This window comes from Cebidichthys violaceus, unplaced genomic scaffold (genome assembly GCF_023349555.1).
Source record: "Cebidichthys violaceus isolate CVI_PGR_0920_01 unplaced genomic scaffold, fCebVio1.0.p SCAF_6, whole genome shotgun sequence".
NCBI lineage: Eukaryota > Metazoa > Chordata > Actinopteri > Perciformes > Stichaeidae > Cebidichthys > Cebidichthys violaceus.
Window position 1 is genome coordinate 7440098 of NW_027176816.1, and position 28000 is coordinate 7468097.

General features: G+C 38.7%; 1 protein-coding gene across 3 annotated transcripts; it reads left to right on the forward strand.

Moving 5' to 3' along the window:
• Window positions 1-6121: 6121 nt before the first annotated feature.
• ampd2b (adenosine monophosphate deaminase 2b) lies at window positions 6122-27999 on the forward strand. 3 transcript variants are annotated; one of them, XM_068733001.1, is made up of 18 exons: window positions 6122-6487; window positions 17983-18107; window positions 18202-18332; window positions 18444-18512; window positions 18627-18729; window positions 18901-19090; window positions 20223-20364; window positions 20491-20580; window positions 20780-20909; window positions 21011-21205; window positions 21356-21487; window positions 21592-21755; window positions 22234-22360; window positions 22457-22620; window positions 23285-23405; window positions 23631-23804; window positions 25142-25252; window positions 25376-27999. In XM_068733001.1, the coding sequence occupies exons 1-18, from the start codon at window positions 6388-6390 to the stop codon at window positions 25589-25591; spliced, it is 2484 nt and encodes an 827-aa protein (XP_068589102.1). In that variant the 5' UTR covers window positions 6122-6387; the 3' UTR covers window positions 25592-27999. The 3 variants fall into 3 exon arrangements, with proteins under 3 accessions (XP_068589102.1, XP_068589104.1, XP_068589103.1); XM_068733003.1 differs by lacking the exon at window positions 6122-6487 and adding an exon at window positions 6561-6575; XM_068733002.1 differs by lacking the exon at window positions 6122-6487 and adding an exon at window positions 13127-13521.
• Window position 28000: the final 1 nt, after the last annotated feature.

Here is a 28000-nt window from a genome sequence, read left to right on the forward strand (position 1 = left end):
AAGGTAGCGTCATTTTTAATTTTTTTCCCATTGGATTTTGGATTATTGCAGAAAATCAGCCCTGTGGCAAACAAAAGACATCTACAGTAGATTCTTGTTTGTGTTTAGATATTCTTCAACACGCTGCTGCATAAACTGGGAAATTAATCAGGAAGATGCAATTTTATACTTACATTTACTGCAACAAGTCTTTATGGCTTCAACATTCGGAGATAATATTAATTAAAAAAAACTATGATTTGTGACTACACGCATGTTTAGATAGAAATATCTGCTTTTCATAGATTTGTTGAATTGATGTTATCAATCTTCTAAGTTTTTGTGTTTAATGTGTCGTGGTGATTATGGCTAAAATGATCTACATCAGCAGTAGGACAGTGTCTTTTAATCAAGCTGCAGCTGTTTGACTGTCATCTACATCACCCCATAAAGCTTTTTATGCCTCCGCGCCAGCAACAACCGCGGCCAAAGGAGTTATGTTTTTGGTTTGTCCGTCCATCTGTATGTCTGTCCGAAAAATATTTAGTATGTCCCAATACATACTATTTAACATGCAGCATGCTAAAAATAGCAGGGCGTCCTACTGCATCCAGTCGCATTTTGCAGTATGTAAGCAGCATGTATTTCTGGCCATTCTGATCCACCCAAATGAATGCATACTGCATGCAAGATGCAACAGTGCTTATTTTGTAAAGACAGCTGCACTATGAAATGAAAGTGTGTGTTTCGGAACACAGTGTTTATATCAGGAACACCTTGAGGGAATTTCTTCAAATGGTAAAAACATCCACCTGGACTGAAGGTTGAACCGATTTAGAATCCAGTAAAGCATAACTCAAGAATTCAAATTCAATGCTTAAGACAATTTAACACAAATGTCTAATAGGATAAAATTATGAAGTGATGACATTTTGGACTGACATGACATGTAAACTGCAACTTGACTGGTTTCCAGAGGCATTCAACCACAAGGAGGTAATTCTAGTTTATCTAGTGAAATCTAATGAACTAGAGGGGAATTACTGTATTTTTATAAAGCCTTTTGTAAACTTTGCACATATTGTTCCCACGTTTTTCTAACATTCTCTGTATGTTTATTATAGGAGGAGCAGATTTAAGAGAAGATGGATCAGACAGTCCGAGTACCAGTTCAGTGATGTCAGGGTCAAACAGGCTCAGTGGGCAGCTAAAGGATTGACAGACTGGGATCTCTGAAGAAAAAGTGTGATATGTGAATGAAGGTGAAAACAGAAACAGTGATTCCATGAAGTTTCACTGTGGCTTCAAAAGATCGTCTTTGTTTCCTGTTTTTAACTAAGTTCAACCTTACAGGCATTAATATACTTGTAATTGTTTTACTCCAGAATCTGTTGTCAAATTTGAACAGCCGCACAAACATAAAAGAAAACAACTCTAATCATTGACGCTACTTTTTAAGTGTATCCCACTTTCCCTTTCATACTGCCTCACTTGCACCATGTCAGAATCCAGTTCTGTGTTGAAATACTGAGCATTAAACTCACGTCACTCTGCCTAAGCATGTAGTGCTAATTGCCTGGGGCAGGGTGTTTCGGGTCTAAATCCCTGAATGCTTCCAAGCAGGCTAATCGCAGTAGCACATCTAGTGATGGTGGCCAATCTCATTAGGAGGAGGATGGCCTAGCCCTGCTTTGTGCTCAGTCCCTACGTCTCTGATCTGTTGACAAGATTACACACAGAGCCACAGATCAACCAGAGAGGCAGGAGCTTAACACATCGTCTTTTTGGGTGGAGGGTGCAGAAACTGAACATGTAGGACTTGTGTTTTTTGCGACATACTACAACACATCACGGTGCAGAAAGGATGGATAAGGATCCTATATTTATTTGTCAAAGTAGATCAAGCTGGAGGCTCACTGATGCTTCATCCACAACATTAAGCAACACTTTCATGATCACAGTGAGGCTTTTGCCATTTAATGCATCTTCAAACACATCATGTTACAGCCATAAATATACAAGAAATAGCTAATTCTCCTGTTTAAATTTGGGGCTTCACTGAGGTCAAACTGTAGAGCCTCTTAGAAGGAACATAGGCTGATAAATAAGCAGATAAATAATCAAAGATCTCTTTTAAATCAATATTATTGCCCCCAAAAATTCAATCATTCCCCTGTCAGGATCCAACTGACATAAAGTTAACTTATGTTTGATACATACAGATGGATCCTCTTTACTATCCTCAGTGTGACGTGTGGTGATGTTACTTTATAATTCCTCGGCAGACTCCATTACAGGAGATCCCGTCCCACTGATGAGCTCATATGGTTTTACTCTACTTACTAATTTTAACAAGTCTGCCAAATAAATGAGTGTACTCACTCTGATGACGCATAGGGGAAGCTTGGAGACCTCATACTGTAGCAAGATGTTGTGATACTCGCTGTTAATCCTCTTACACGAAACATCTTGTAAATCCATCTTATAGCTACCATTAACTCTGTAGAATTATAAAGGATTACACCAATTTTATTTATTCATTTGTTTGTAAGATTTTATTTGAGTCTTCCATATATTTATATATGCATCATTTTCAAACAGTAAAAGAGACTTTGAAGAGAGATTTTGAGAATTTGTATTGTAATTTTTTCTGTGATTTCAATTTTGAAATATAGAGATAAATGAACACTATGGTATTTATGCTTGTACATTTATTTTTGAAAGATCTTCGTATGTATTTCTGAGCTAAAAGCAGGGGTCAAAATTCAAAAGATAAGAGATTTTCTTTGATTTCCTTGTTAATTATGAATAATGGATCATTAAATGGTTTCCTTTGTATTGTTGTTGGTTTGCAGAGTTTGTTGAATCAGAGTGAATTTTCTCAGTATTTGTGATTGAAAAATTCAAAATATAAGAACAAGAATGGGGAAGAGACAAATGGCAAAAGAGTGGCAAAATGGCAAGCTCCAGAAGAATATATATATGTATATATATATATATATATATATATATATATATATAAATAAAATAAAAGTAATTTTAGTCTTGTGCAAAACACAGATATTTAGCGCAGTACAGCAGAAACAGAATTATGATTGCTCTGTTCACACGGTCTGAATCTCACGTCCTTTGTTCTGTCTTTCAGTTTACAGCCACCTTTGTTCCTCCCACAACCCCAAAACTTCTCTAAATGTTTCTGTGTTAATGTCTGGTAACTGATTGGCCACCTACTGTATGCAGAGGGTTTTCATGCAGTTTGCACAGTGCATGCTGGGATACTTAGTAAATAGAACATAATCCAAATACTCTCCTAATGCTTTCGTCAATGGCTGCATGTATACATGTGTCTGTGCCATAGGAAGAAGCTGTGTGTCAAAGGTCAGCGTTTATTTTCCTGAAGAGGAATTAACCACAGACAGATTAACTTTAGAGGAAACGAGTGAAAAGAAGTCAGAGCGCACAAGAGTGCAGTTAATGTGATTTTGTTCACGGATACAATACATTAGACTCCTTATCCTCATTCATCCATTCACTGCTCTTATTACTGTCTTATACAGCAACACATTGACTGTATTGAGCTGTCTGTATTGAGCAAAACCACAGTGAAATTCAGATCAACTATTCACTCACACATCCATCTACTCTGAAATGTTGTCAGGGAAGAAGAAGATGTCACATTACCCGTCGTGTCATCAGCTTCATCTCTCCTGTACAACACCATAATATCTGGATTGCTCAACATCGTTTACTTTGGACCTATTCACACTCACTCACCATGATCTTCATCTTTATAAACGGTAAGATTACGGGTTAAAGATCTCATATTTTCATCCAGACTTGAATGTGTTTGGTACAAAAACAGTGAAATTATGTATCAATATATCTATTGAAATAACCAGGATTGTTTAGGGTCATGCTTTTAGCTGGATAAACATATTTATTTACATTAAAACCTTCTAAAATCTGCCACAGGTTTCTTTCATAAAACACAGCTCAAGCTGTTTTATAATCAGCCATCCTTAAGAACTCATCATAAATGACGACCACATGGATGGACATTAGCTAATGCTACTGCATTATTAAACATTAAAGAATTTGCTGTATACTTCTGGTTAAATTCAGCTCCATATACAGTGTAGTTATATTCTATAAGACACCATGTTTACATTTTGGGTATGAACCAAACATAGACCATCTTTCCTTCTACATAACAAATCACTTGTCTGAGCATCATTACTGACACTCATGATTTGTTTTGAAAAAAAATAGAAATAAATCATTCATAGTATAATTCTGAGGCTATATACTATGTGCCCTTTCAGGGTCCCTAATTTCAATTAAAATTGGTCTTTGGCGATTTAAACATGTTTTCTGCACACGTTAAGCTGCTCATGTCACTGAGCAGCTTTTCTCTCACTCACATTCACAGAATGCAGTAAAATTATGTGCTGCAGTCTGTTTCACTACTTCTCCATAAACACCACAAGAGGGCGCTGGCTCCACAGTGCACACACATATTTTGAAAAGTGAAGAATTATAAATGGTCATTGTTTTGCACCTATATTTCTGTGTTTTTCAGCCAGGATGTGACTCAGATATATTGATTTTTCAGGTGATTATATCAGGACTGAATAGACGTCGGGTTTCCATTATCCTGTCATATTTTTCTGTGAGCTCCTCCTGGTCTTTATTTACAAAGGTATTGTGACGTAAAACCCATAAATCCTGCAGAGAGGAAAGATGGATGTTAAACTGATTTGTGCTCTCATCTGAATTTCTAGACCGTCTCTCTGGAATATAAATGGATTTCTACACATCCTGCATTGACGTCATGTTAATTACTCCTGACAATACTTCAATCCTTTAATTATGCAGCAATTTTTTTTTACCTAAAGATTTGTTTTGGTACATTACATCTTCTGTGATGTTTGGGTCAATAAATGTCTTCTGTTATTTGATGATAATGATTTAAATTTATTAAGTATTTCTCCTTACATTTATTCTTCTTTCTTCTCTGAGATTTTGCAGTGACTTGTTTTCCAAGAATACTTTGCACCGCAGGCAACTCTGTCACTACTGTCCTCTCTCATCACACTGTCTCTCCTCTCACAGGCCTGAGAGAAGTCACAATAATCAAATGATAAAGATTGAGCATCATCCCCACAGAAGGGGTGGAACAAAACAATGATATTCAAGTGTAGTTTTATCATACATTTAGGATGATTAGAGCTGATATGATAAGTCAATTAATCTCATCTGTTTCATGTTTTTTATCACTTAAGAAACTAAAAGTTTCAGCAGAAGGATGCTTTCTGTGGAGGATTTTGGCAGTTTCGTGTCGGTGAGCTGGATTCTAGCTTTTCATTTCATCCCTTATTTTCATGCTTTACAAATGCTGTGAGGGTACATGGGCAGCAATACTTTGAGCTAAATGCTAGCATCAACATGTGTTAGCATACTAGCATGTGCTAATTAGCACTAAACCGGTACAGCTAAGGATCATGGGAATGTCATTAATTTAGCAGTTTTTTTGTCTTAAATGATGTTGAAGCTAAATGAAAAGTCAGAGGATCACCAAAGTCAGTGGGAATGATTTTTTTGCCAAAATGGTGGACTGGTGGACAGCTTGACATTGCCATAAAGCCAATGTCAAGCTGTCAGCATAGCTACAAATGTATCATGAATGTATTTAATTCCAATGTTTTTGTAAAAATGCCTTAGTTTTAGCTTTAAACTGGACGGCGTAGGCTATTACATTTTTTTTTAAATTATGATTATTATTAGTTTTATAACATAGGATAAGTCTATTGCTCGCAAACATGTTACAATCCTTTGTAGCATTTCATTTTCCTATGAATCTTTCTATAAACACAACTTTTCTCCCCATTGATTTCCTCATGATTTGTAGTTGTCATGGCAACAGCAGAACTGCAGGCTGCCCTATGTGTTTTGTACCCTGTGTGTGTGTATGTGTGTGTGTGTATTTATGCGTGGCAGGGGGGAAGCCGAGCACCTCCATCCCGCCCATCCCAGTGCTGCAGCTCAGGCACGAGAGCCTTTTGGAGGGGGCGGGGTCTGTTTCGCTGCAGAGAGATGCACTGCAGCCCCACGCTGGACCAACCAGTCTGGAAATCCCTGCTCACAGGCACGTAGCACACACACACTCACACACACACACACACACACACACACACACACACACACACACACACACACACACACATTTAAATACACACATGTACGCTGACTGCAATCAAACCCCCTCAAGCTCACAGCATCTGCGCTACATCTCCTCCCTCTCTTCTCTTTTCTCCTCCTCAGCTCTCTGACGCTCGGTCCTCCGCAGCTCTGACACACTCAGCTCTCCTCTTCCCATCACTGCCAACCTCAACCACACAACCTGGGATCATGTCCTCCAACCTGCCCCAAGGGACCACCACCGGGGCTAAAAACAAGCCCCTCTCCCCCTTTAGGAAGCGGGGCAGCCTGCAGTATGCAGCCAGCACAGGTGAGTGGAGGTTGCATTGGGGATGGAGAAGGAGAACGGTTTGAATGTGTCGGTCCAGTAACAGAGGAGGAATCTCACATGAAATGAGGTACTGTGGCTCTGGTGTGTCCTTTCTTATGTGATTTATATTAATATATATTATACATTATACTTTGATTTATGATCATTTATCAAAGAAAATAAGCAGTCATCAGAGGAAGCCAGTGTGCAATACTTTTTCTCTGCGAGTAGTTTGGGGAAATGCAAACCTGTTGATTAAAGGAGGTGTAGCTGAGGATCCTCTCTGTGGAGGATTTCGGCATTCATCCCCTGCAGTTTCATGTCAGTGTGCTTTCTTTCAGCATTTCTTTTCATCCCTTATTCTCTGGCTTATTTTTATAAGGGACACAACATGCATACATGCATTCTTTAGCATCAGCCAGAGGTTAATTTACAGTAGGATGAGCCAGTGCTGTATGAAACCATTTTGACGTTGCTGAAATGTTGCTTAACTCGTTGTTGTTGGGGGAAAACTAATTTTGTCAGTTTTCATGTTTTGACTTAAATGATTACATAGTCCTTCATGTATTGGAGACCCTTTTGGCTTGTGAAGTCCTTTCCAAACATGTTGCAAGATGAGAAAATGTATCTGAAAATACTTTGTTATTATTAATGCATTGCTTAGACAAATACGATGACAGTGTCTTTCATGTAGCTTGATGGCAGTATGTGGCCTAGATAGAATATGTAGGTTGGTACCTCAGGATTTGATCCCCGCTGAATGAAAGGATTAGCCTCCACTCTGATGTAGGCACATGCTGGTCAGCCTTTCATCCAAAATACAAAGAGTGTAGAATGACCATATGCCAGCCATTACCCTCCCTCTGTTCATTCTGTGTCATCTCCTAATCCAAACTAATTTTCTCAAATTTGTAAAAAAGGTTCATCACCATCATGCATTTTTTTCTCTTGAAATTAGTTTATTTTAATTGGAAGTGGATGATATAACATATAATCTCCCTCTACTGGCATTTTACATATTATAATTACATAACAGCAAACAAACCTTGCTTTAAAATATGTTGTATCTTTAAAAATCATCCAGGTCACGTTACCACCAGAGACACGTACAACAGACAGTGACATGCTGTGACATTACGATGACTGTCAAGGTGGTCAGAGATTGATTTGAAGCCCTGACAATAAATACAACAGCTGGAAGTCAAAGTGATTTACCAACCCCTCCAGCAGGATGCTCTCTATGATTACCCTCATGTATAGCTCGTAGCTGTCAGTGGCTGTTACAGAATTTGTTATGGAGGAGTAAATAGTCACTGAAATGATGAGAGACCGTCTTAGCTATTATATTTGACAGATCGATTTCTTTTTCTGTTTTATAGACGTAGAGTGCTTTGCAGAGATTCTTCCTCTGGGGTTTGATTTAGAAAGACTCTGCAGAAGCACATTAAGATAACATTCACATTTTATGTTGTTAAAGCATCCAGGGAGCCATCTGAGTGGGCAAAGACGACATTTAGGTGACTCATCATCTTTTGTTTTTTTCAAAAGGGCACTAATCTAGTTTTGGTAACATTATACAGTACAGTTTGTGTAAAAAGTAACAAGTGCAGTGAAAACATCATTTAACTGAAGTTTGATGGACTATTTTAATAATTGCTAGTGTCTTTTCTTTAAATGCTCAATGAAAACTTGATAAAGTGATTGCTATTATTGAATCTGCTGCAGTCGCTCATAACAGGATCATAAAGGATTTATCGTCAGACACTTTAATTTCACTCGTCTGCTTAACGATTGACTAAATCGACACTTAGCATTTTGCAGGAGCTTTAGCTTGTGGATCCTGAACTTTTGATCCAATCTAACAGGCCAATTAATCAGCACAGCAGAGTGGAATAGACTTGGAAGGCTGCAGCTCATCTAATCAGCATCAAATGAGTTTGAATCACTCACATATAACCTTTCTTTTATGGACCCGCTAAACACATACTGTCGTCTATCAGACAGCCCTTTGCTCCGTTTTGCTGTTATTGTGTGAAGAGCGGAGGCAAAGTGTTGTTTTTGTGTTGTCCATATTTAGACATTATTGCAGGGTTTGTGGAGTGAACTCTGCAGAGAACGGCAGTGTGTGAATCACTTCTCTGGCTGTGAAAAAGGTAGTTCTGAGATTAGAGAGCCACCCACTCACCAGTCAGCCTGTTCTGTGCCTCGTGCTGTTTTACACTTGTTAAACTACTTAAATCAGCAACAAGAAAATAGCAAGACATTTTCTTACTAAAGAAGGCTTTGCACAAAGTGCATAAACAGTCATCATTATGTTCAGCAAAGGCAAAAACATATAAAATGATAATTATGATCATAATAAACTTTGTTATATAACACAATAGTATCTAACAGATATAAAAAACAGATGGATTTATAATATCAATGACATTATAACTACTCACAAGAGCACAACATAAATGATAAATAATAGTTCACAAGAGTAAAATATATATTAAATAACTGTTGTTTCTTTGATACTTGATATTTGTATTTCGGGGCGATTGGTTGCCCCGTCACTCAGAGGTCCCTGCGGCTGATCGACCTGGTCACGGCTGTTTTCTGTCCTGGACCCACAGTGGAGGAATGAACTCCCTACTGACGTCAGGACAGCAGAGTCGCTGCCCATCTTTCGGCGCAGGCTGAAAACCCACCTCTTCAGGAAGTACTACCCTGAGCCTTCCACTCAGCACTTACTGTATTCAAACTAGTTTGCTGCACTTATTGTATTCATACTAGTTTGTTGCACTTATTGTATTCATATTAGTTTGTTGCACTTATTGTATTCATATTAGTCTATTGCACTTATTGTATTCATACTAGTTTGTTGCACTTATTGTATTCAAACTAGTTTGCTGCACTTATTGTATTCATATTAGTCTGTTGCACTTATTGTATTCGTATTGGTTTGTTTCTGCACTGTACTTTTGCTCTGGTTTATGCTCTTAGATGCTTGTTTAAAAAAGGAGATGCACTTATGACTTCTGGTGACTAGTAGTTCTCTTGAATACCTATGTTGAATACACTTATTGTAAGTCGCTTTGGATAAAAGCGTCTGCTAAATGACTGTAATGTAATGTAATGTTGTTAAATAAGGATTCTCCCATATCCAGGACAGCCGCTTTACTTAAGTGATTGTAGAAAAATACTCCATTAGTAAAAGCAAAAAAGTTCTATAGTCTGAAAAGTATGCTAATTATGCAACAGAAGGGCTCTTGCCAGTGTTTTATATAGTATCATATCTTAAATTGTTATTACTGATAAGTTAATGTGTAAACGGCATTTTTTATGTTGTAGCTTCATATTCTGTTGGCTAGTTAAACTTGTACCAATGCATCATATTTTATAAACTGATCAGATGTTTTTTGTAGGTAAAATTGTAACCTGCAAAGTAACAAGTAATTATGGCTGTCAGAAAATGATAGTGGGGTAAAAAGTGCAATTTTTAATAAAGTATAGAAGTACTTTCCACCTCTGCAGGAAAGCAATACTACAATAACGTAAAAGAGGAAAAACTATGATTTTCTAAACTTGGCCGTTATTCAGAATGATCATGTATACAGTACATGAGGTTCATGATGGACCTTTGAACACATTGTACTTCGCCCACATCTTGTTCACGCCGCCTTTGGTTGTGTCACATGCTTGTCATCATTTTGTGTCTACACATGTCGGGGTCTGTGTCAAGAACAAATAGTGTAATTACAGGAGAGAGACCCTGTAGGTTAAATGTTAAGCCTTGTCTCTCCCCTCAGTAACGCAATCTGTACAAACAATGATTGACCGAGCCCTGAGACTCCCACACCAACACACCTTCATCCGATAACCTTTAGTGAGTCACTCCTCGTGTGCATCTACAATGCCTACTGTTGTTTAGTTGTCTGTGTCTCATATGAACCAACATCTGGCCTGTTAGAGGTGGACTTGTGCCCTGTGGGTGGACCACCTCTTATTGTATTCATACTCAGTGGTGTGTTGCTTAATAGAGTTACTTGATGCCAGCTGCGGTTTGCAACACATCGACGTGTGGAGAGCCAGAATCTGAGTTTGAAAGGTACTGTGCATGCTGCTGTTGACATGATACGACATTAAAGAAAATATCTAGTGGCTGAAATATTGTAGAGTTTTGTCTCTTGGCTTAAAGAGATAAACATCTACTTATGTACTGTATATTTATATTTGGTCCTACTTCAAATTTATATTCACCAGATCTCAAAGGGAAACTTTTTATTTCATTCATCTTAAAGCCATAGTTACTAGCTACTTTTCAGATCACTTTTTTAAAGCTACAATGATTAGTCGATTCATTGATTAGTCGATTGACATCAAATTAATCAGCAGCTGTTTTAAAAATCAACTAATCTTTTCAATCATTTTTTAAGCAAAAATACTATTTTGCTTAAAAACATACTTTGGCAAAAAGGATAGACAAACATCATGTCCTGTGTTTTTTGATTTTATTAGCTGGTTCCAAATGTTAAGATTTGCTGCTTTATTATCTTCTGCGACAATTAATTATATTTTTAGCCTTTGGACTGTTGGTCAGAAGAAGTAAAAAACAAGCAAATTGAAGACATCAGTTTTCTAGAAATGTTTTTTTAAGAAATTTTGAAAAACATTTTTTCACAATAGACTGATGCATCGCTATAGATGAAAATGCTCAGCTCTATATGAAGCAGTTAAAATTTGCTCCATCTCAACCGGCTGCAAAATCAGAATTCTATTTACATGTTAATGTATCACAATAATGATGCAAAAATATCATATAAACCACTGAAAGGGACAATTCTCCATAGTGATTACTTATATTTTGCTGCTATGTTTTTACTTTAGTAAAATTTGGAAAGCAGGACTTTTGTTTTTACTCTAGTAAAGACATTTAGGGTGGGTGAATTCATGCTTTGCAAGCATCTAGAGTTAAATTTGTGACAAGCTTATGTTGGTTTGTGTGTGATGCAGCATTGGACCACCAGAGGGAGCCGGGCCTCATCAATTTGATTAGATCTCGTGAAAGCTATTTTGGCTTTAAGTGCCTTTCGAGGGTCAGCGGTGATTTGCCTGAAGTCGGAATGCGTTTGGATTTCTGTAGCTCTCAGTGTTTTTTTCTTTCCAGTTTGGCAGCAGTGCTTTCATACTGGATTACTCCAGTTTGTCAGCAGCACTCTATAAACTTGAAAGGAGGAGAAAAATGTGTTTTACTTGCGGTACATGAAGTTCTGACTGGTCGGTTTGTATGTATGATATTTTATTGAGCTATATGGAAATTCTGATTGGATGCTCAGGGTCCTAAAATAGAACAAAGTGCATTATATTTGCTTTGATACAGATGATGAAAACAGCTTCAGAAATGATAGTTTAAAGGATAAGAAGGGCAATATTCTATATCTTTTCCCTGTTCAACAAATCTATTTCCAAAGCCTGATAGAGCGTTTTCCACTGTCTCATAGAGCTCCATCGCTGTCCAACAACTATTAAAAACACATCGAAGAGCCACACTGGGAACATGGGAACTGTAGTTTATTTTTACTAAATCCCACATACACAGTCCCACTGCTGTTAATACTCACTGGCGCACTGAAAATAGTCCCTAACAAATTCACTATTTCTGTTTGAGTAACTTTTGAAAGAAACTACATAAACCCGAAATTATTTAGTGTTTTTAAAAAGGAAAAATATATTTGTGACAAACTTTTTAAGATTTACCTCTTTAGCGTGAACCAATAGGCTTGGGGCTGAGGACCACAGACAACAATAACAAATATATAGACTGTTGCCTGTCTTACTCTTTGTTAGAAAAGTGTAAGAAAACTGCACAAATGCTTAAATAGGATTCTGTGTTAAAAGGTTTAAGCCTTCTTATTCAGCTTTGAGTTCCAAGTTAAGACAATTTGAGTTGAACTCTAGACAGTATTGAGCAAGAGAAGATAAGATGGGCAAACACTTCATACAAACTGGGGTTGATTGACCTTAAAAGGCTCATACTCATTGGTGGCAAATCAATTTGATTAATTCTTAACTTACAACCATTTTAATAATCATAGATTTGTTTATATTGTTTGTAACACTTTCTGAAAAGCTCAAATTAGCACCCAGTAATGGGCATTTTTGCAAATCTTTCTTGAAGGTCTGGAATATTGGATAAATGTCTCATTGTTTTGATCTGCCATGCCCGAAAGTTTTTATCTAGATCTTAACAGCAATTGAAGTGCAGTCCGGTAAATGCTTGAAACCTTTTTCATTACATATTTTTGCAATTAAAGCATGCAGCTGTTATCCAGAGCAAATTTACACTCAGTGTAGAATAATAAGAGAAGAGATATGACCGCAGAGAAGCTTGCACACTGCAGACACAATGACAGATGTCACAAACGTCTACCATTCTGTGTCATGAAATTGCATCGGTTTAATGAATTATGAATGTGTTATTTCAGCAGTTTTAGCATAAACACGGTTTTGTGTTTATAGCATGAGAAAGTATGTTCCAGAAATTACTGCTGCAACCATAATGAGAACAAAGTGCTGGCCCTTTAATTTCATTCATGTGAGAGGACATGGAGGCAAGGTCTCATTTATTAAACGGTCATCTCCCTCAGACTGCTGCTATTCAGCTGGCAAAAAAAATAGAGCATGACATCTCAAACCTTACCGCTGAGGCAGCACCATTTTATTCACACAAATGATACAAACATCCCGAACACATGGTCCTCTCAGCAAAACACAGCACAGAGGACAAAGTAGAGGACAGCGGGGGTGTTGTTGGGGAAACTCACAGCAGTAGGACCCACATCCTCCAGTGATGTACGTCTCCCCCCCTGCCTCCTCTCCCTCCTGTGGTATGTTCCAGATACATGTCAGAGTCATTTAAATGAGGAGGATCAGCTCCAGAGGAAGCTAGTGCAGCGACAGCTGGCCTGAACCAGGAGGCAGACAGAGCAGAGGGGGGTCACCCACTGGGATGTGAGGGGGAGTTCATGGACCTGCTGGACCAGCTCTTTGTACGTATGATAGGGACAGATTAAGGGAATAGAGGAGATGACTCTTTGACTCTGTGAGAGCATGTTTATGTGTGAGCGTATGTGTGTGTTTTTATGAGTGTTTGAAGTGTTTCTTTCTTGTTATCCATCTCCATCCTTCCCTCCCATAATGTTTAACCCATCTTGAAATGACAGCAGACGCCATCCTGGGCCATTTGCTGTTTGGCATGCTCCATCTCTCTGTCTGCCTCTCTCTCCTCTCCTGGCCCTGATAGCTGCTGGTTCACCCTGGCTCTGAGGAGACAGGTATGCTCTACTATCCTCGTCCTGTGCAAAAGCACAAATAATGCTCTTCCCCTCTAACCCTCCCCCCTTTTTCCTTTCCCTCTTTCACACTCACTACTACACTCCTCTGCCTGTCCCTTGACGGCTTTGTGTAATAGCCCTGAGCAGTGCTGTCTATAGTGGGCTTTAGTGTGTCGATTGATTGCCCCACAAACTAGCTGTCTCATATCTTTGGGAGATGGTGTTATCGTGCAACTGTGCACAAGGAAGCAGATCAGATCGATAAAGTGTGCTAACTACACCTGCAGCTGTGGGATCTGATCAAGAAGGTTGTTTTTAGGGCTAGTGGAGATCCTGCCCTCATGTTTTTATTCCTTTTCTGTATGGGTCAAGTGAGAAGGCTGACAGTAGTAATGAAAACACAGGAAAGAAGTTTCTACTTGAATACCAACATCAGCCATCAGCAGACCTTTAGTTTATGCAGCTGCAGAGACTAAACAAAAGATTTTGATCACACATCTTGAGAGGCGTCAGCTGGTTGATGCAGAGCCATTGAGAGATGCAGGAGGAGCAGGCTTCCTTAAGAGGAGCAGAGGAGCGTCGTTAAATCCTGCTTCATTCTCCCTTCCATGCATGTGCTTGTCCTATAACATAGACACTCCCTATGTGATAGTGAGCAGCCAGATTTATTTGTTGTTATGTTCACTTGTGTGTCTGCCATATTTTCTGGAGTGACAGATAAGTGACATGTTTTTTTTCTGATTTCATAGATGTTTTATAGTTGTGGAAGCCAAACTGCTTTGATTTGATATTCTGGCAGTAAAAGCTGGTGCCAAGCATTGAACGTTGATCGTTTTTTGTGTCCAAAGCCCAAAGTGTCAAAAACTCTCAAATACTGAAAAGCTGGCTTCAAATGCCTGGCGAGATTTGTTATCTTGTTTCTATATAGTTCCTGAATTAATGTAGCTAGTTTATGGATATTTTATGTTGCCTGTACACCTGCTTGCGTGAAGATAACATGTAACATTTGAGACTTTTGCCTTCTTTTGTTCAATCAAAAAAGGGGTTTTGCAGGAAAAAAAGTATATTCTTCACTATATATCGACACTGAAACAGAGATGGTTTGACATCACTAGCATTTCCATAATTTAAAAGACATTATTATTATTATTATTATTAGGCCATTATGCATGGCCTGCCTGATGGCAGAAAACACAGAGAGGAGAGATGAGATGAGATGAGATGGGGGTAAAAGAAAGGGAATCTCTTGATGTTCAAGTGTAATCATTCAGAAATGTATGTAAATATGCTGGGACAAGGATTCTTGTTGTTCTCAGTAACAACAAGTTTTCTGACAAAGGGGCAGGGGGAGAAGCAGTTCCACACAAAGTCTCTTGACCCCTGACCTCTTGCTCCCCTGTGGCCTGTAGACTTTCTACTTGTGATCTCATTCCTGACGACCTATAACACAGCGCCATCCTGTTTAAATTACACTGCAGTTCTCCATACTTTGTGTTGCTGCTGAAATATACATGCAGCGAAAGGTCCCCAGTAAGCTGATACTCTTTGACCTCATTTTGAGGCTGTGGAAGATGATGTGTTGCATTGTCTTTGATTCAACAAGTCGTATTAAACACCTCCAATCCGTTTTACTCGGCTTACATTTGGCCCTTGTGCTGCTTTCTTTCTGCTAGATCAATAAAAGCTTCATATAACTAGATTATGTGGAACATGTTCAAGTGAAACATGGCTGACTTTTCATTTCTGAGTGGTTTGTTCTCAAACTGTGGGGGGATGAGTTGTTATGTAACCACTGATGCTATGATCCAAATATAGCAGCCATTAGGGGATTAGCTCCAGGCCCAGCAGGCTTGGCTAGGCTTGGCTTTGCTGTGGCCCCATATGGGTGTCTTTGCCGCTGGTTGGCTCCTGCCCTCCACACCAGCGTCCACTGTTATCATGAGAAATTGATGTGCACCAAACCGACAGCAGAGATAACATCTTAGCTGGCCAGTGCATTGCACAGACATACTCCCTCCTATCACCGGAGGAGCATCTATCTGTAGCTTGACTTTGTGGACTTTGTGACTGTAATTTAAGGACAGTTTGGCTTCACAGCATGTGTTGTCATTATTATTCATTTAAGCTATGTATTATTTCTTATGTGTATGTATGACGATTTAACAAATGTGTCCAGTAGAGGTTCTTCCATAATGTTTTCAGATGACAAACAATTGTTCTTTTCCATATGAAAGTTGACTTGAGCTACAACTACTATTTTCATTATCATATAGTCTGGTGATTATTTGTTTTTAAAATGTCCTTCGTACAGTATTTCCTAACTCCGTAGATGAAGTCTGCAGATGTTTTGATTGGTCTTTATATATGTATATATATATATATATATATATATATATATACACACACATATATATATATGTGTATATATATATATATATATAATTTGTATGGTGTAGCATAGCATAGCTATACTATATGTTCTGCAACCCTTTCATTTTCATTTTCAAAAAAGTGTTGTTTTACTCTCAGTCTGTTAAACTTCTTGCTTATTTTATATAAGAATCATATAAGGACTATTTGTATTAATGTTTTACAAATATATTTGATATCTTCCATCATTTTGTGTCTTATATTCAAACTACCTCACAGATTAACTCATATGATTAGAAATCTTCCTGTAGAGGCGATCTCATTATCAATATTAAATTCTATTATTATTTGTACATCTTTTTTTTTTTTAACTTACTCCAACTCAAAGCTTAATGTTGGAGCTTGACTATTCCGCCTTTTAAAGGTCAAAGCATCAGCCCACTTGATTATTTATACACTGAAGAAGTTTGTGATTCCCTCCGTGTTCGCTGAGGTATTTTAGTCTGAGATACTTGTGTATGTTTTGACGTCGCTGCCTTCTGGTGCAGGCAAACTTGTTCAGCGTGTTGAGTGGGATGTGTTGATTGGACAGTGTTAAGCAGAAGGTGATAAGCAACGTGATGAGTTGTGGCCAATGATTACACCATCGCCTCTTTTCTCTTCATAGCCACCATTCCGTCTGCCTTCTCAAGTGTTTTTGTACCTTTAATGAAACTTTTAGTTGAGTCCTAATCAGCCCAGTTAATTGGCCTCTTTGGTATCATCTACTGTTCCCATAACGCAGACAGACTCAGACATGCTGTGTTAAATAAATCGGGCTCAACACAGACAACACAGACAGCAGGTATCCTACAGTGTGCCCTCTTTGACCTTCTTCTGTGTATGGTCTATAAATGCTGAGAGACAACAGGATCAATGACACTCTAGCACACATAGGATGAAATATTTAACAGGATGATGAATATTTCAGTGGCAGGTGCGTAGTTTCGAGGGAAAGATTAATGTCCTTGCAGACAGACTGCTAAATATACACCCAGAGGGAAAACACAGCAGTGAAGGCATTGTCTCTCCTCACCGTTTGTTTCTCACATCTTTGTTTTCCTCATCGCTGCTTATAACCTCCTCTCCGGCCATCCACTCACCAGCTGTCTTTTTTCAATGATCATCCCCCTTCTTTTTTGTTTCTTTCCTTTCCTTGATAACTGGGTTTGTCTAAAACTTGAGTCTTGAAATGTCAACAATGGAGGGCATTAGCCGGTGTATGTGTTCATGGGCTCTCCACCTGAATGATCCATTGTGTCTTGAGGCGCTGACCTCAGACCTCCACTGTTGTGTGAAGGCCCACTGACAGAGAAACAACAATCTTCTGCAGACTGTTTTTGTCACTGTGAATTATATGTTGAAGAAATGATAAATCATAAAGACAAAGTATGAAACTAATTAAGCCAGTTTAGCTGATTCATTTTCATGTTGAGCCTACCTTTTTCATACGAGACGTTTGCTGTTTTTATCTTGGTTGATAATCTCATTGACAGTTAATAGGATGCAGCTGTTGCGAGCAAAACTGATTTATAATCTTTTCGACCTGAAATTAGTTGCTGTGTGCATCTTTAGAGCGACTGAAATGAGGTCGTTACTTGTCTGACTATGATTGGAAGATACTGAGGCCTGTGCCGTTCTTCGTTTCTTGAGTTTAAAATGAAGCTTGGATTATTCTAGAACCGACATTCTACAGTACTTCCAAAGATACATCATTTTCTCACTCATTTTATGAGTTTCCTTCTTTCTCCTCCTCTTTATCTCCAGCGGATCTCCGTGGTGCCCGCCACCTCCTCACTTCCCAGCATTCCTTGCCTGGGATCCCGGTGGCCTTGAAACAATCCATTGACTTGCGTACATCCATGGACGGGAAGTACAAGGAGATTGCTGAGGTTAGTACTCCGTGAATTATTAACCTAAAAGATTTAAAATGACTTGTGGCTAGATGTGTAGACTTTCATAATGTTGTTCACTGTCTGTGTGAAGGAGCTGTTCTCACGCACTCTGACAGAGAGTGAGATGCGCAGCGCCCCTTATGAATTTCCAGAAGACAGCCCCATAGAACAGCTGGAGGAGAGACGTCATCGCCTTGAGCGACAGATCAGCCAGGATGTGAAGTAAGTGAAGAGAAGGAGGCTGTTAGTAAATATACCAACATTTGTGGATGTATTTGCAACCAGACTCTGCTCTGATAATCCGAAAGCTATGATGAGCCTCTCTGTTCTCAGGTTTGAACCCGACATCCTCCTGCGAGCCAAACAGGAGTTCATGAAGACTGACAGTGCCAGTGATCTTGAGTGAGTGTTTTCCCTGGCTGTAGGCAACAGTTGTGTCATTATACATTGAATATTTATCCGAAAGTACCAGAATAGAAAATAGTTTAAGTAATTTTTTTGTTGATCTCTTATCAGATACATGAAGGAGCAGAGCCAAGCGTCTGACCTACAGGAGAGAGAACCGGTTCCAGAGAAAGAGTACCAGCGAGTTGCTATTTCTGGAGAGGAGAAATGTGGGGTAAGTCAGAGTACCAGTAATGCAGGGGGGATTGGGAAAGAAAGTATTTCTTACTAGAAGCACGTTGTGGTGTTTCTCACAATTAAAGTAGCACCTCCTCGCTGAAAAGGACACCTTCTTTTTTTCCTTTTCCAACTTGATTCCTTTTCATTCTATTGTTCTTCTATCAAGGTTCCCTTCACAGATCTGTTGGATGCAGCCAAATGTGTGGTGAAGGCTCTGTTCATCAGACAGAAGTATATGGGTCTGTCGCTGCAGAGTTTCTGCAGGACCACTACTCGTTGCCTTCAGGAGCTGAGTGAGAGACCTCTGGACTTGGATATCTATGAGGAGGAGATCCCAGAGACCTCAGCCACTGCAGGTTTATACACATGTACACATCTACACCACCATCCTCACATACTGAGAACAAAAAATCATTCATCCATGCTTAACAAATAAACAGCCCAAATAAACAGCCCTGATTTGTGCTGAAACGATTAGTCAATCAAATTAAAAAAATATTCTCCAACAACTATGATAATTGATTAATCATAAAGTATTACGTAATTTATAATTTTCTTGTTCCAGCTTTTCATATTTGAGGATTTTCTGCTTTTCTTTGTTGTTGTTGTTGTATCATTGCAAGTTGTATATCTTTGGGTTTCTGAGATACTAAAAATGTTTTAAAATGATTCCTTGAGTTCTGGAGTCTTGTGTTTGGCAACTTTTATGCCATTTCCTTACATTTAATAACACAAAAATAATAATATTAAGAATTTATTTTTGTAGTCCAAAATCTCAAATCACAAATTTGCCTCAAACTGTTCTGTATAAGACATCCTCTGTCCTCAGACCCTCAATGTGAATGAGGAAAACTAGCACAAAAAAAACAAATCAAGGAGGAATCCCTGTCCCAAGACAGACAGACATGCAATAGATATCATATCTGTAGTCAAAAACAACAACAAAATTGATTGATTGAACTCAAAACAACTGTCAACACCCCTCCCAGTATAACCTACAGTGGCCTTCAGGAAGCGTAAAAACGCAAAAGGCCCTCTCCATAGCCAGTGTCTGGTTTGTCCGTTCTGAGCAGCTGTCGAAACATGACAGTGCAACATTGTGGACTATGTGGAGAGAACCTGTTCCCTATGTAGATACAAAGGGCTCATTTTAAGCTAACAAAAAACACAATGATTCTTAGTTTTACGTGATTATACACCAATGAAAACATAGTTATGAATATGACATTCCATTTCTGCCAATCAACCCTCCTAAGTCCTACACACTGGTTCTTAAATATGGGAATACGTGTCATGTCCAGTGTTGTGTGCCGTACTCTCATATTAATATATATAACCGGGCATACCCACAGATTTCACAATCCATCTGTCACACACCTCTTACCAAGATGTCACAACGTGCAGGCTGTTTAAATCAGACTTTAGTTGCATGTGCGTTCCCACCTCGTTCAGAGCCGTGACACTGTGCGCCATTCTGTCTTCTCTCAGATGCCACAGTGCACCCACCTGCTTCTAAAACACACCCCTATGAGAACCAGGACCCTGCCAGCATGCCCCATGACATTGGTTACGGCTGCAAGATGGTGGATGGTGTCATGCATGTGTACACGACGAAGAACATTATGGAAAAGTGAGATATTTATGATGAATCACTCGCATGCTTTATGTTGTAGTTCTCGATGTGGATGGATGTTTTTAGACCCTTTTTTTGTTGGTTGTGGAGACTTCCTTGCTTAAGTTTTGATATTGCCAACAGGAGCACAGAGCTGGACCTGCCGTATCCAGACCTGCAGGAGTATATCGCTGATATGAACGTGATGATGGCCCTCATTATCAACGGACCAGTGTAGGCTTCCTCATTATTGATTACAGAACAGTGTGTATATCACGCATGTTAGATTCCTTTTTTTAAATGATGATACTTGACCGTTCAAATTGTTTATCACAAGACTTTCTGGTCTCTTTACTTTTTGAACCATCTGAACCACATTTTCAATCTCTCTCAGAAAGTACCAACTACTTGTTTTTGTTTCCCTATGCTACAGAAAGTCCTTCTGCTACCGTCGTCTGCAGTATCTTAGCTCCAAGTTCCAGATGCACATTCTGCTGAATGAGATGAAAGAGTTGGCAGCACAGAAGAAAGTCCCACATCGCGACTTTTACAATATCCGTAAGGTGAACTTGGCAGCTGTTTCTACTGAGCCTAATCAAAATTGTTTATCCAGAACCAGACTCTCAATATGTAACTTTTTTGTCTCATTTATCTGTTTTTACAGGTGGACACACACATTCACGCTTCATCCTGCATGAACCAGAAGCACCTTCTGCGTTTTATCAAAAGGGCAATGAAGAAGTATCCTAAGGAGATTGTGCATGTAGAAAGAGGCAAGGGTCAGACGCTCATGGAGGTGTTTGAGACCATGAACCTGACAGCCTTTGACCTGAGCGTGGACACCTTGGACATGCATGCAGTGAGTAACGGCCATGATGGATAGACAAAAAGCTAATCAGTGGTTGAAAAATGGACCAAAATGTTGAAATGAGGAATGTTGATTCAACCAGACAACAGCATCAGATAATAAGAGATTATTTAAATTACAGTGTTTCAACTCTTCTTGCAGGACCGTAACACTTTTCATCGCTTTGACAAGTTCAATGCCAAATACAACCCCATTGGCGAGTCCATCCTGAGAGAGATCTTCATCAAAACAGACAACCACATCGAGGGGAAATACTTTGGCCACATTGTTAAGGTGCTCACTTGCTCTTTAAAAAATGCTATTACCGCTGTTAGCCGCAGAATGAGTGCATGAGACACTGGCGCCATCTGCTGATTGATTGTGTCACTGCTTTTCAGGAGGTGATGGCAGACCTGGAGGAGAGCAAGTACCAGAACGTGGAGCTCAGGTTGTCGATCTATGGACGCTGCAGGGACGAGTGGGACAAACTGGCCAAGTGGGCTGTAACACATCAGGTCTACTCCGACAATGTGCGCTGGCTTGTGCAAGTGCCAAGACTCTTGTGAGTAACCCTAGTGGGGGGTAGTATGATACTACACTTACTCAAATATTGTACTTAAATAGGCCTACAATATTGAGGAATTTCAACTTTATGCCACTTTATATTTCTTTCTTCACAACAAAATATTTTAGCTACACATTTCAATTTTATTTTTTTAAAACGATGGCTATTTGATAATATAAAATAGTTTTAAAAAAATAGCTCTACCTCCTTCTGATTGTAATTAGAGGGTCTATAACCTTTTGTTAAGACAACTGCCTGGAATGCAAGTTTCACATTCCATTCACACATTAATACTTGTGTATTTTTACTTAAGTAAAATACCTGAATACTCTTCCAGCACTGATTAAACCTTATTGAGGTTTACAAACACACATCGCTAATGATCATTGAAATATCAGCAACATACATAAGTACATTTCATCAACACAATCATAATCTCACAAGTCACTTCTTCGTTTGCATTTCTCTCTCAAAGTGACGTCTACCACACGAAGAAACAGCTGTGCAACTTCCAAGAGATGTTGGAGAATGTCTTCATGCCTCTGTTTGAGGTTACAGTGAACCCCCGCAGCCATCCAGAGCTGCACCTCTTCCTTCAGCACGTATGAAGTCTTTGCTGTACAACAACGAGTTTATATTATTCACATGTAGCCAGAACTCAAAGAGTTTCATGGAGCTCTTGCTGGTTCCTCACACAGGTTGTGGGTTTTGACAGTGTGGATGATGAATCGAAACCAGAGCAACATATCTTTAACCTGGACAGTCCGCTGCCAGTCAACTGGACAGATGAGGACAACCCGCCCTACTCCTACTACCTCTACTATATGTATGCAAACATGACCGTGCTGAATCACCTGCGCAGGTACATAATCTACTTTCTTTCTTTTTTTATCCGTGAGGCACAAAACCAGTTTTAAAATATGTTAAATATCCAAGACAAATTGCAGTATATATGCAAATAATAATGGAACAACTTTTTTGTTTTTCTTATATTTTCATTGTAATTTATGAATATCATATAGTAGAATTTTATTACAATTTCACATTTTAAATTGTCAGTTTTTCTTTCTTTTCCTTCACATTTTTCCAGCTACAAAACACAATACATAAAACACAATTATTTGAGAATGAGAGAATATTTTGCATGTACATAGTTTGGAATGGAATAGATTGAATAACCTTATGACATTCATTATTAATTACAGGACTAATTTATGAAAGATTTAAATTTGAATGCATCCTGAACTGATTTGATAGCAAATTGTCTCAACTCCACCTACTCATTTAAGACAGAATACAAAAACCTTCATAATAAGTAAAATGTATAAATGTGTGTGTGTAGATTAGCTTCATAGTACTGTAGTACAGGGTAACAAACAACAAAATAAACTCTTATACTCGACGAATATTCATCTATGCAGACCATACTTTGCCTGATTGTTTACACCTCAAACAAAGCTGAAATCTGTTGTCTTCATTTAATCCGTTGAAGTCACCTTCTGGTATCTGTGTCTATTTCATTCCAGGCAGCGAGGGTTTCCCATGCTCGTCCTACGTCCTCATTGTGGGGAGGCGGGGCCGATCCATCACCTGGTGTCTGGTTTCATGCTGTCAGAGAACATCTCCCATGGGCTGCTGCTCAGGAAGGTGTGGTCTCAATATCACTACTCTGCTCAGAGTTTATTAGTCCAAGAGTTTGTGTGGAATTTATGACTCTAATAATAGATAATCTAACTGTTTGTTCAGCTGAGTAATACTTGAGTTTTAATGTTACATCTTAAAGGCTCATGGAAAATTAGGGCTGTGGTATTAATCTAGTCCTAGAGCATTGGTTGTTTATTACAGCATACTTTATGTCTTATGGTCATCCAGGCTCCCGTGCTGCAGTATCTGTACTACTTGGCCCAGATCGGTATCGCCATGTCCCCTCTCAGCAATAACAGCCTGTTCCTCAGCTACCATCGTAACCCTCTACCAGAGTACCTGTCCAGAGGCCTCATGGTCTCTCTGTCCACAGACGACCCTCTGCAGTTTCACTTCACCAAGGTCAGTGTGTGCCAGTCAATCATTGTAACCTTGTACATTTTATATTTTTAGGTTTTCCGTAAGTTTGTTATTAATCCTCTAAAATGTGAAAACAATTAGAATTGTAGCAGCAAAATGTAATAATAAAGGTTAAGGATAGGTATATATACTGTATATATGAAGTGAAGCGAAAGTTTTCAAGAAAGAGAAAGTTCACTCACTGTAATTAGGCACCTGACACTGACACATTTGCTGTATAATTGTATTGTAATTAATATGAGCACTGTCTACATGTTTTAATACTGAGTATCTGACATTTCCTGCACACCTGTCTTAAAATAAACATGAATAAGACACTTAAAGCTAGGGTTGGTAATCTTCTTCAAAAAAGTTTTGTTTTATTTGTTGTAATTCTCTTTACTTCCCTACAGCAATCAATAATCACACTAATTTCAAAATGTTGCAGGAATAAACCAATTTAATCATTTCATTCGGCCTTCATTCCGACGGCCTACCTGCCTGCCTGCACTCTACCCGCTCACTCATTCCACAAGCTGTTAGCTTAACAGCTGTGAGTACTAACAACAGATATGTTTGTTGTTTACCTTCATAAAGATCATTTTGAAGAAGTAGCTCTGGAGGGAGGCCAGAAGAGACAGGATGTCAACAACTTCCTCGCTAAACATTTGGATCTAGTGCTGCTACTTTCATTTGAAAAGAGTTGGCAACACTGGTCTGGGTTTTTCCTTCGGATCATTTTCTAAATTTAGCTTACTCTTGCTAGTTTTTCAAGATTACCAACCCTAGCTTTAATAGGTCCTAGGAGGAGGCAAGCAGTTATCACTCAGAGGAATTACAGATTTTATTAGATTATATGTTAGCAATATCAAGCATTTTGAATCAAAGTTATAATTATCAGTATTTTCATGATATCATGCCCAATTTTTTAAACAATTTATTGCCAGCATTGAATTGAATTAAATACAAGCTTCTGGTTTGACTTCTGGCCACTCCAGGTGTGTTTCATTCCACGAGTGGTCAATACACATCTTATTTGAGTATTTCTGGGACCATGTCATTAAAATACACTTGCTGTTATCACAACTATCTAAAGATGTTGCCTAATCCACCAGTCAAAGCCACATAAAAAGTTTGTCTAAACAACGATCTGGCCGACCTGTTTAGACTGTTCAATTGCAAGACAAATAGTTTGTTGTAATTTACTTTTTAACCTCCCCATACCTATGTTTACTAATATTAGGTTATTTACAGGTTTTAATGAAAATGCTACATTGTATTAAAAATCGTCAACGAGCAGTGTATGCCTTATAGTGATATTTATTCTGTGCTGTGTGTAGGAGCCCTTGATGGAGGAGTACAGCATTGCTGCTCAGGTGTGGAAACTGAGCTCCTGCGACATGTGTGAGCTTGCCAGAAACAGCGTGCTGATGAGCGGATTCTCTCAAAGGGTATCACTTATCTTTATAACACAAAACACATCATCCAGTTTTACTGTCTATAACTACAAAACTCCCTCCTCAGTCTATTGTTCTGTAGACAATATGTTTAACTTTGCTCCTCTCCTGTATCAGGTGAAGAGATCCTGGCTCGGCCCACATCACACCAAGGAAGGGCAGGAGAGTAATGACATCAGGCGCACCAACGTTCCTGACATCCGTGTGGGGTACCGGTATGAGACCTTGTGTGAGGAGTTGAATTTAATCACACAGGCCATTCGCACAGACGAGCTGGATACCATCGAGGAAGAGGGGAGTCTGTGTATGGGAGCTGGGCAGGGAGAGAAGTGAACAGGCACTACAACACAAACACTCTCGACATTCCCTGTTTTCACATCAGGACTTTGTAAAGATTTGCATATCGACATATCACACCTGTGAAAAGAGAAAAGCTTTTACACAAGGCAATTTTGAGAATTGCTACTGTGTATGAGAGAGGACCTATAATCTGTGTACCCGAGGTGTTTACTTCCTTTAGCTTCTTGCGTCAATCTTTGTGTATTTTGTCATGTCAATTTCACGTTGTCTCTTGATGTATTTATTTTTAAATAATAAGATATTCGTGGTTTGCGACTACATTTTGTCAGAGTTTCTGTACAGAGTCTGTATTTCCTGTATCAAGCATTTAATAATATTGACATTCAAGATACAACCCTTTAATAATACCACTGACCGACTAAAGTAGGAAGACGACCTGGAACAATTTTTCAGAGTAAAGAGTCTCTAACAGGGCTGTAGCTACCACTGAGGACACTGAGGTCATGCACTTGGTATCATTTCAGGACATTTTTAAGGTTTTAGTGACCATGGGGGAGGTTACTTTCTGAAGTTAAAAACGGGTGGAAAAAACATATTTATAGACTCCAATCTATTTCAAAATGAACAAATGTGAAGTGTGGAGAAGGCTTTGAAACCTCACACTTGTGTGAAAGTTCTGAGAGAGTTATTTTAGTTAGAGTTTAGTTCGTTGTTGGTTTCCAGGAGCTGGATGCAGCTGTTAAAGGTGCAATGTGTAAAATATGGACAGAATTTTAGATTAAAAATGTTCAAAATGAACATTGTCAACATAATGTCAAAAAGTTATGTCAAACACCTCTATTTGTTGTGTTGCAGCGATATCTTCTGAAATGAGTACGCTCACCAGCTAGCCCCGCTCTTGTAATATCATGTGCTCCTTGAGAGGCGATAGTGAGTCACTGCTGTGTCCAGTCTGCCCTCAGTCCAACATGAGAGGACAAAGAAGTTGAGCAGCCCCAAGGGCTTGTCACGGTTATGACTAGAAAGGATTAGTCTTGTGTTAATATGACGTCACATTCTCGGAAAACCAGAACCAGGACTGAGCGGGGTAGACTGTCAGACCCTGCTGCAGTAAAATGAGAGGTTTTCTAAAGGGAATCTGGTGCTCGTAAATATTACTGCTATTGTTCACGGAGGCACCAAAATCAACACACAAGTGATGTATGTAACTTCAAGATAATAAAAAAACAACCATAGCCTTGAACTTGATTCATGACTTCATTACATAACTAGAACCTTAATCTCTAACAAATAACACACTGTATCCAAACTAGCATGTGAACATGCACTGCAAATGTTACTTTACAGTATAGAGATACAAGATAAGGCTGTCTGCTGACGTAAAGATGTAAACACATGAGCATAAACTCTAGCGAGAGTTTTAAACAAGATGGATCCTTTCTAGCCTTACCCAGCTTGTCATGTTGAACGTGTTTGTTGATTAGAAAAAATCAACAAACACGTTGAAAAAAACAGTTGCAAAATCAGCTGCAAAATCCCAGCGCTACAGTTTGAATTTTGCTGCTTACACAGACTGTCTGATGTAACTAACTGCTATCTAGCAAACTGAACCACCTGTCAAAGCTAACAGTAGCAGGTCAGAGCAATCTATATTTTTTCCACTCATTCAAAATAAATAAATTGGCAGTTTACTATAAGTTTGAAAGATTGTTTGACCTCCAAAAACAAATAAATATAATGTGAAAAATCCAATTTCAGCATGCAAAATTTGTAAAAAAAAGAATGCAAAAACTTTTCAAGAATAGTCATATTGCAAACTGCATGATTTTTTGTTTGTATGGTTGACATTTTCTAGTGTTATTATCCACAGCACAATAACTTCTGCTGTATAAATGGCAGAAAAATCTATATCTTCTGTATTCCTTCTACTGGTAATGATGACATATTTCCCACAGCTGTTTTGCGTCATATAGTTGTTGGGGTTATTTTTGCAGTCCTTACAGTTATTCAGTAGAGTTGCATGTGTGCTCCTCAATATTTGTTTCTGGTGTGCAGTAATGCTACTCAGTTGTAGCATCTTATTATACTAACTCTTATTTAATGATTGTTTCAGTCTGAACAGTAACTCTGTCCTTTACACACAGATATAAAAATACATACATTTCCAAATCAGTGAATGATGCATGAACTGTTCCTTCAGTTTTTCCTCTTTGCACAAAATTGCCAAGTTGATGAATAAACACATTTTTGGAGAACTGAAAGTTGACTAACTTGACACACCCTTTTCAAACTCCTGCCTTAAGTCTGGGTCCTGATGTTGTCTCTGGGGTTTCTTGTTGCTATTCAAGCCCTAAGTGTCCCTCTAAGAGAATTGTATGTGCTGTTTGTAAAATATAATTTAATTGCATTTGTGTCTAAGAAAAATAAATGTTCAAATTGGAG